We start from the raw sequence: 10985 nt of genomic DNA on the forward strand, positions 1-10985 counted from the left end.
TGGCGTTGGGCCATGACCAGCCATGGGCTTCCTCAATCCCCCTCATGGGGAGGATCAGCCCCAGCATTACCTGCAAGCACACGCACGCTTTACCCTTTTGATGGCTCTGATGGAGCAATGCATTCCTCACTTTGAACCTGTTGAAGCTCGGGTCCACAGGACTGAGTCCTCACAATTAGAGGAAAACTAAGAGCCTTCCCGAACCATGAGATGCTTTAAATTGCCGCAGTGCCTCGAGACACGGGAGCTTTGCTTTGTGAGAAGCCGACCGCCTAATAGAAACGCACGCGTCCGCGATGTCGGAACAATCTACAGTAAAGTAAAAAATTAAAAATGCATGTCCGTAAAAGCACCAGTTACACGTGCCGCGTATATCATAGTCACACCACTGTGTATCTCGATAATTACCATTTGGAAGTGCACTGAATTAGACTGCACGCAGCAGATATTAGTCTGAATCACTAACAGTATCTCTAATTCAAACACAAATATATACTCTCATGACTATGTCCCTTACATACCTTTTCTCTTCAGCAAGCACAACTAAATCATTATTACAGCCTAATTTAGCACGCAAATGGCGGTTTATTAAGTCAGAAAGCTGGTCGTGACTTCCCTGTCCCATCTGCAGTACCAGGCTCCAACAGAAGGGTCCCTGCCCCGCAGCCTCCCACTTGCTTGCCGTGGCCTCATCCAGCTCCACGGCCAGCCTCCAGGCCACCAGCACAGCACCGTGTCTGCACCAGCTGCGGAAAGGTGCTGGGAGCTCTCCTGAATGGAAGTAAATTGCTTCCATTGCAAGCAGTTTTCTTAAATGCTAAAAATAGAGGCTACGTATGGAAGGTCAAGTTTGCAAATCTAATAAAATGATAGATAACTGAACAAAAATTGGCGAAATAATGTGAGGCACATGTTACCTTACTCCACATACTTTTCCAGTATTTTCGTATTAATTTGCCTAAAAGCGTGTGCAGGTTTGGAAAGCTGCTACGTAGGCTGAACTCATTTTCTTTAGTAAAGTGTAAACAGGCACAAGCGCCCGATCGGACCGCATGGCAAAAAACAGACAGAAAGAAACTCGGTGTACCTGGGTGTGGAGCAGTCATTTCACACACACTTATCTTTAATCTAAGCAGCTGAACCAAACGCTGATGTTTGGATTGGCCACATCTGTAGCTACGGTGTGTGTAATTAATTGTTCGTTCAAAAATGCAATTTCATGATGCATTTGACGATTTAGGTACACAACAGTTTTAGTTTTCAGAGCCGACTAAAAATAGTGATTTTAATTTATTCCTGCTGCCTACAATTACCCACAACCATGTATTTTTAAATATTTCCAGCCTATAAAAATTACTAATTTTTGCCACTTGTGTTTATCTGCATTTAGACTTTGATTTGGATAAATTAAGCTCTCAAGTGTTCCTTGCTTTATGAAACTCTGCATGTTGTACACTTCAACACAAATAAATGACTTCTACCATTAGAGGTTTAAATAATGTAATGTATTTCATGCTCAGCCTGAAGCTGGATTCCAATGAAGTTGCTAATGCACGTAATGATTAAGTGTAACTCAAATACTAACTGTGTTGTTGAAAACATGACAGGCAATAATTTGGTCTATTATATTCTGCCATTTAATTGCCTAGTACAGACATTCTCTGACACGTTATGAAGCAATGATTTACAATTATTCAAGCTGCAAAGGTCAGAAAGTGACATTATAATCATCTACACAGAGATCCCTTCTAATGCACAAAAACTAGGTAATACCACACAAAAATAGTTTTACTAGAGTAGCAACTTTCTATTTAAGATTTCCCAAACTGCACACGTATAAATAATTAATTTACATTACAGTACATTAAGGCATCCTTGAAAATATAATGTTTTTCCTGCTCCTACCAATAAATTTACGAGTAAGTCTTTTTGCTTGCTAAAAGCAATCTTAAGAGCGGGCTTTCACTAAAAGTAGCCTGACATTAACAGACTGAAAATCTAAAAGATTTTTTTTTTAAACATAACACAGGAGTACAGCCAATTTTTTGTACAGGAGTACAGCCAATTCTCACCTATAAAGCAGGAAGATCTGTTAGCCACTATACTCAATATAGGTGAGTATTTTTCTTTAGATGTTCTCAAAGCAACCAGTGTCATTAAAATACTAAGCTTTATACAGATTAAGATCTCCTAACTATTCTTAGCATTAACAACAGCAGCAAAAGTGAAGTTATTTCCACACTTGGGACACTGTATCTCTCGTCAAAGCTTATTTATATGGGGCTTTAAAAAAAAAAACAGGATTTAGCAAGATACTTATTTAGCAAAACATCTTATAACATCTCCAGGATTAATTGGGAAAAGGAGTTTGAAAGCAAAATGAGGAATGAGAAGCACAAAGGAAAAGAGAGTAATACATACATCCACCAAAACAAATCCAAAACATAAAAAATAAAAGTAGGAAAACAAAAAAAACAAAAACAACAACACAAGGAAAAAATAATTCAGGGGAAAAAAAAAATCTATTTCCACCCCCTCCAATTTCCCTCTTGTCTGTTCCTTAAAACACTTGACTACTATATATAGAATAAACATGATAAAGATATTACTACAAATGACCTTTCAATTTTTAGGATGGTAGTAAGAAATGTTGATGTGCATGTTTTAAATACTGACAATTTTCCTAAAAATCCAAACCTACCTTATACCTATCTTCTTCAGTAGATTTTTTAGGAAGTCATAAAGGAGAGGGGGAAAAAATGAACGAAGCAGCCATTGTTACTCAAAACATGTAACTACATCCCCCAAAATTCTGTTTCTGAAAGCAAAGGCAAGAACAAGGCACAGGAATAGGAGATGCTTTTTTTAAATCAAACATTGCCTATAAATTCTGTTCAAAATCTCAAGTGCAGAACAATGCATTTTTCATGTTCTACCTGAGGCATAAAATTCGAAAAGTGCATGATAAGCCTTTTCAAGCCTTTTCACTGCATTCCACCAGGCAAATGAAACAAAAATTTTAAATGCTGGGCAACCAAGATTTGCTCATCTCACCCAGGGTGTTGTGTCAGCCAAATTCAGAGCCAGACTTACAAAAATTAAATTCAAACATGCAGCAGTTTGCTACGCACGGAAAATAGATACTACCTCTGAAATAACGGGATATATTTTACAGCCATGGGTATGGAAAAGAAAACAATTAACGCACATCTGTGATAAGAAAATGAGTAGCAGACGGTTTATTCCAAATGTTAAAACATTAGCAGTGTCCAATTTCTGTATCGTGTAGTTTCTGCCGTGCAGCTGAAGAAAAACAAACCCTGAACTTCAATTAAAAAACAACAACAAAAAACACAGCAAAATTACTGCATTCTTCAACAACCAAGTGAATTATATATTGTGTACTTTGTATCATGTAAATATGAGGAACGTTTGGAAAATTTAGACACAGCAAACCCTTCCAATAAGAACAACACAGATACGTTGTTTTTTTTTTTTTTACGTAATTTTTTTTTTTAAGTGTTATTTTGAGAACACACTACACCACAATGTTGCACTGACATTTCACCTTTAAAAAGTGCCCGGGCAGATTCAAAAGCTTTTGAAACACAATTTATCCTCACAACTAGCAGAGGGCTTATTACTACGAATCTAAAAGTCAGAGGATAGAATATTAACTACTGCAGAAAAGAAAACATAGTGCAGGACCTTCTGTTTGTGACAAAATTACAGAGTTAATGTTCCTGAAAGATCACTTCACCTTTTAAAGCATGATTTTTAAAAAGGTAAAATTTATAGCAATTAAAGCTAATGAAGAAATGCAGCATGAGCTGCTTATGTTCAGGAACTAATAGGTCCACTGAGCATTTCTAAGATTATTTAGCCATCAATGATAATGAATTGACATTGTCAGTGGTGTTAATGTACCAATGCTCTATAGTGCCACTAATCCGATAGCCAATCCTAGCAATTTTTTTTTTTATGTTGCCACTTTATGTTTTTTAACTTACATACTACCCAATGCTTTCATTAAAAACAGCAGAAACACAGCACAAGCTATTACACTTTTTTCTGTTCTTCCACATTAAAGGATGGCATATTCATTATTCGGACTACAGTTCAAACTGCTCTGGTCATTCCTTCTCCCTCAAATCCTGCCCAATTCTTCAGGTCTGTTAGCTATAGTATAAAAACGTCTTTTCCAATTAAATCAATGTTAATGTGTAATTCTTAAAATACATTTTTTGGTGCACATTAAGTGAAATGTGATGATTATTTGAACAAGTATATAAATCAGATTTTTGTGAGCACGGATTATCGTGGTGCATGTCTCTTCAGCTCATTGTTTTGTCATATCTAAATAGCACAGCTTCATGTTGTTGATGCAAATTAGTAGTAATACAATACTACACAAAAATGGAAAATGAGTACCTGCTTGGCTACCAGGTATGACATATCAGCAACACGTAGTAAGCAATCAGCTTCCCAAACTGACTAGAATTTAAGCTCACTGTTTAAATCATCCATGTCATGAATTACAACCAAGTTGTGTATTTTCTGAGACATATTCTAAGAACATGTCAACCCTGGAGGGAAGGAATGGTTTTGGAAAAGTGAGAAACTGTGCCAAAGCCTGATCAGTTTAATTTTCTTTTTATAAAAGAAATAATAACTGTTTCAAGATTTTTGACTTTGCCTTTGATGATTACATAGTTAAGTAACATGATTTTTCTTTCTAAGTTAAAAGGGAACTGAATAAAGAACCATTGTCAAGTTTGTTGAAAACTTCTAAAGAACGGAGCTTAGCATCAGCTAAACAGTTTTGTGGATCTGTAGTTGATAACCATCTCCCATGCCAAATTCTCAGCAATCCATATAGTAGACACAGCAAATAAAAATTTTTAAACAACATAAAATAGGCTACTGTGCATAAAGTTCATATTAAGCATGCTGCAAAATAAAGAGTAGCACGAGTTATTCTACTACTGATATTCAGTGGACTTAAGAATTAGGCTCATACATTTTTATTTCGTGTTCCAAGAAGTCAGCAATTAATTTTCTTAAGTGAGTAAAAACATCCAAAGTATCTCATAATGCTGCATGCAAAATTATTTGAAAAACAGAGAGATGAATCAGTGAAAATCACTCAGCTGCATCTTCAGCTGAAGATTCACTTGTCCTTTAAAATGTGTAACTCACTTTGTCCTGCAGTGGATCAGTATGCCAAGACTAAAAAAAAATCTTCCTGCTTAATATTATCCCTAGCAGCACACCACACCATTCATGTGTGCACTGCATCATCTAATTGAACCTGTGCTGTTCTACACATTAGCCATAAGACTGCTACAGCAGGTTACATAGGTTTGAGTAAAGTGTTTTTATATGATGCATATATTAGTTAATTTCTCTAGCATAATAACATTAAAATATATTTTTAATCAGAAGTAGGGTATTAAAATCCAACTTTGAATGTCCTATGATGTACCATATATGCCATGGCATTTTAAAACCTTTTAAACATTTCTGCTAAATTAATTAGTTTTGCATTAAGGAGTCTCAATGCCTCCTATTAAATGCAACACATTTGAAGGACAATTAAACATTATGAACGATCCTTCTGAGGAAATAACGATTAAGTAAAAAAGAAAAACAAGATTTTTTTGGTAACAAACAGGAACACAAGCATACATAAAAGACTTCAATTTATTTTTAAAAGTCTTATGCCCGCAATATTTTAGAGCCATTTGTTTGAAAAATCAGTCTTCTGTTTTGTTTTCGTAAAGAATGAAAACCCTAATGGAGTCCAGAAATCTGTTAATGGTACTAAAATTATAACAGTATAGCAAAAGAAAAAACCCCACACAGTAAAGTCTATATTATATATTTTTTATGTCTTTAAATGGAATTTACAGTTCTCCCTGGCAATGTGAATGAACATCCTATAATTTAGTCAATTTACAGATTACAGGTTCAAATTGACCTTGTAGCCCATAAAATTGCTCATCTTCAGTGCAGGATTAGAAGTGGGAAAAGAATGTCATAACTGTATTTAAGGAATTTACCATAACAATGGAAAGGAGGATATGCATGCATAATTTTAGCCACTCTTGCTCACATCAGAGTTTTCAATTCTGAAACAATGCATATCCTGCACTCTTCTCCTGGTTAACCATGGTGGAGACTGTTTCAATTTACTCACCCACAGACATGACACTTGTATTCCCTCATCCCAAGGTGCCTCTTGACATGGTTTCTGGCATCTCCGAGCTGAGCTGTTGCAAAGTGGCATATCTTGCACTTGAATGGCTTTGATCCTAAGTAAAATTTAGCATAAGATATGAGTTGAATTAGAATAATATATCACCCACGGTTAAAGAAATAAAAATTCCTGGGAAAAAATAACCTTTAAAAAAGCCCACCCCACATTTAACCTGTTTGAGATTTTTGCCTAATAAAAAAAGTAGCTCGTACATAAATTTATAATGCCCAGGACACAGATGGTATATACTCATTAAAGTTTCCTTAGGTTCAGGACCACAGAAACTACTCTCTTAATGCTTAATAATCATTCACTTCTTTCTTTTTATTTTTTTTTCTTTTTTAGAAACAAAGAATATTAAAATGAAACAGATAACCTTTCAACAAGATGACAAAAGTTGTTCTACGCCTTTCGCCATTTCCAGATACAGAAACTCACGTAATGGTCTAAAATTGGTTTGATATTGGTGTAAACTCAAAATATATATTTTTTTTAAGCAAGTATATTTAAAGTAAAGTAATTTTACAAGTCTTCCGACTTCGAATAGATTTCACATTAGCAGTGGTATTTCAGATTTGTTCTGTCACACACAGAAAATGATTCATCACCTAGCCATTGTAATGACATGCAATGTATGAATATACAGTGGATAAAATATTATGCCTTTATGACTGTTTTATGGTCAAGAATTTATGATTATTCTGCAAACCAGAAGTATTGACATTTTGGCTATTATTTATTTCAAGAACAAACTTTAATATTAAATGTCTAGTGCAGACCAAAGAACTTTAGAATTATTTCTCCAAGGAAAAAGTACCAGGCTATTTCTTGTATCACATCAGTTCAGCAAAAAGTCCAATTATTTGTCTGTCTTAATTATCAGGGATCCTCTCCAGAGTATGGAAAGATTTTTATTTTTTTTTTAACTGAAATAGTTGAATCGGGTACACGTCAGTCCCTATGTTACTAAGCAGTAACACAGTTCTAAAGTATGCTGGAGCACTTTCCAATTTTCTGACCACTAAATCCTTAAGCCAATAAATCAAAATCATAGAACTGCAGTTAAAAGTAAGTACAATATGGTCACAGATTCTCCATATTATGTTTAGGATATGTTTTGCGAAGTACTTCTTCCAATACAGTTAAGCATAATATGAAATATGTGATCTTTAACAAATATACATAAAGAGCTCTGATAAGAAAAATGTTACACTATATCATGCGTGATCAATGAACCTTTTTGCTTTGCCCTTGAAGCAGAATCTCCTCCAAGAATCCACTGGTGAAATTGAGGATCTTAGTAAAAAATTTTAGGGTCTTAAATTTCAATTTAATTCCCAAAAGCTGACGAAAAATGAAGCATTTAATTTTAATCTTCTAACTGAAATAAAAAAGTCAACAGTACTAAGCACGGGCAGACAAGGTTGAATATTTCACAGTTCAATGACAATGAAGCCAGATCTCTTAATACTTCCATTTCTACTGTTGGAAGTAGATGTAAAATATATTTAGCACCTGAATGGTTATATCTAGTCAGCTTTATATGTTTAAATGTCAAAAGCAGGTTGAGACTGGAGCTAACAGCAATCACATTCTATCAATCACACTGAAAAACCCCAGTTTATTTAAATGATCCTGATAAAACTAAATTAATCATTAATTTGGTGACATTTCAAATCAACACTGCATTCTATAAAGAGACCCATGCAAATAAAAAAGCCTATCTTTGCATTAAATAAAAGAGTATTAAAAGTTGATGTTTTAACTTATGATCTTAAAGACTAATTGCACAATTAATAATACCAAGGCCACGGTCAGGATTTCTTTTTAATCTATCGGTGTTTATACTGCTGTTTCATATCACAGAATTCAAATACCAGGTGGATTCAATCCTATGTTCCTTTAGTTTCTCTCCTACTGATTAAATTGTAAATTCGTTCCTCATTCTGTTACTGCAGGTGTCCCGCAGGGTTTCCATACAAGACCTTTGCTGTTTTCCATTTACATGACTCCTTTGTGAAAAACTGTAGTTCAGACCAATCGTAGCTACAGTGTGCTGACAATACATAAATGTATTATTCCGTTGACTGCTCTCATCCAAAAATCACTGAGGCCTTGAGGTTTATTTATTTATTTATTCCTCACATCCGGAGCTGAATATCTGTTAACATCTCCATTTAAGCTCCATGAAAATTCACTTGCTGGCAGGCTACAGTCAGTACTTATCACCTGAAACAAAAGCAGTACATCTCCCCTTCAGGTTGCTGATGCCAAATTCATTCCAGTATCTTCTTGGATGGAAAAAATAAAAATATATGCTTAAGATGAAGGCATTAGACTGAAAGTTAAACAAATGGGGCAAAAATCTCTTTTTAGTATAAGACTATCTGAAACAATATTGAAGCAATTAAACATTTCTTAGCCATTTTTATCACAAATGTCAATGTTTCTCATCTGCTGTGTTAATGTGATACTTACTACTGGCTTTACATTTGGCTTTTAGTTCACTAAGAAAAATACTTGCAATACAGCACCTTTCCAACCAAATGACTTTAAAAAAAAAAAGCCATAGAATTACTTTATCCGCAAGTGGAATAGTGGCATGGAAACAGTGTACATTTTCAGAGGCAGAAGTAAACAATAAGGCTTTTAACTACAGAATTGAGGAAAAAAAAAAAAAAAAAAAGAAAATAGACTAACTCTTAATGACAGAATTGGGAAAATAAAATGAAAATAGACTAAATAACACAAACCATGCTGTTGTTTCTCATGAGATGACAGGAGTTAATAATCCTAACACAAAAGAAACCCAAACCTCTAACAGAAGTTCACTGCCTGTTTTAAGCCAACATCATCTGCATGTGCAGGCAGAGCTGTGGCTCTAGCTCAGGCCCAACGCAAAGCAAGCAGAGCCACGTGAAACACCATCGTGCCATCTCCTAGTACGGTTGGGATATGGGTAGTAAGATGCCACTCTTACATTGGGCAAGCCTTCCACTTACTGAAGAAATCTGATGAGAAAAGAAACAAAGGATGTGGTTGCAGGTGATTTTTCCTCACATGTTGATTGTTAATTAAGTTTATGGGACCTGCATCAATTGCAAACTAAAAAGTCTTCCACCTCGACTACTCCTTGTATTTGTCTTTACACTTCCTCATTTTCACTTGTCAACATGTGATGGACTTGCTTGTTATCTCCTCTGTAGCAAAGCTTTCCTTTCATTTGCAACGTGAAAATCTCTTAGATTATTTAACAGTATTTCAAAATGATTTTTTTTTCTATTAATGTAAATCATTAGTTGTTTCTTTCTACAACTTTCCCTTCCATTCCTCCCTACCCCAAAACCATCACCAATTACTCAAATCAATTTAAAAAAAAAATAGAAAAATGAGGAGTTAGATATGGTTATAGATACAAACACATATCTATATACATAGATGCACATCCTGATGCTGATGAAAGACTTAGAAAAAGCACATAATCAGAACAATAGATGGGAAAATAACGGCAGCTTCTCCTCCTGTTATGCACCTGATGTTACCCTGGAAGAGATGAGAGAAGCTAGAAATACTACTGTGCTTTGCCTGACCAATGGTGTATGTGCAGCTGGTGGTGCAGGGCAGTTCCCCCTGCCACCATCCCCAATAACCCCATGTTTGTTTCTTATTCAGCTGCATCTGTTGTGATCTGACAGACTGGGAGGAAAGGTTCTATGGCACACAAAGGAAATCACAAATATGAAAACGGGGACTGGAAGAGAAAGCCTTCCTCCCATTAACTGTTAATATAAGTCTCCACATGGCTATTTATGCGAATAAGCAAGGCATCAGAAGAGCCATCCATTTAGAGGTGCTGTGAGAAAGAGGCCCGATTAAACTCCCATCTGTAACCCTTCCACACCCCTCCACCAGCACCACCACCAAGTGACTTGCAAACTGAAATGTATCCTTTTGCTGCTTTGCATATTTAGGGCCATTCAAAAGCACGATGAAAATATTCTTCATGATAAGACCTACACACGAGATGGTAAAAAGTACACTAACTTTTACTAAATGTTACAATCAATGATGTAACTTACGTAAGTAGGGTTGCTTTGTCATATATTGATAGTTACCTCACTTTCACATCCACATTAACTTGATTTTAAATGCAATTAATACATATAGTCAAGGAAGACTAATGGACTACATTCTGCACTTAACCTGGTGGACATTTTCAAATGGCACAAGTGACCAGTGCAAACCTATTTTGCATTGTAAACGACTAAATAAATCTTAATGGATTAAGAATGATCAGCTATCAACACACAAGGGAAATTAAGTGCTGAAATGCCTACATTGATTATTTTAAATTATTAGCCTTACTCTGTTCTTGAATTTGTATGCTTTTAGTGAGCTTTAACACATTTACAAGACTTATTGACTATAATTACAAGAGAATTCAAGTAATGGACACATCAATTATAAGCAACATGTCTTGACCAGACAGTTGCATAAAGAATTCTAAAGAGAGCTCCATTAGCATCTTCCTCCTTAGTTTTATTCAGTTTTATCTGCCGAAAGAGGGCATATTAAGGGCTTATACAGCTGCTCTGACCATGGGAACACGGCCGTCCCTCTAAAGACTTAACGCCGCATTCAGAGTTGGACATTAGCTGCAACAATCCAGATAACTGCGTTATTGACAGGCCAGAAGTAACGCTGAAAGTATTAAGTAGGTGAGTTA

The 10985-nt window shown here is 35.5% G+C and overlaps 1 protein-coding gene across 6 annotated transcripts in view; it reads right to left on the minus strand.

Annotated features, from left to right (window-relative positions):
• ZNF407 (zinc finger protein 407) overlaps nucleotides 1–10985 on the minus strand; it is a 335386-nt gene that overhangs the window by 294378 nt on the left and 30023 nt on the right. For all 6 annotated transcript variants that reach the window (XM_084508877.1, XM_084508878.1, XM_084508879.1 and 3 more), the window contains one exon: nucleotides 6200–6314. In XM_084508877.1, coding sequence (XP_084365003.1) covers nucleotides 6200–6314 — 115 coding nt within the window. The remainder of the gene's footprint in view (nucleotides 1–6199; nucleotides 6315–10985) is intronic.

The sequence above is a fragment of the Aythya ferina genome (genome assembly GCF_964211825.1).
Source record: "Aythya ferina genome assembly, chromosome: 2".
NCBI lineage: Eukaryota > Metazoa > Chordata > Aves > Anseriformes > Anatidae > Aythya > Aythya ferina.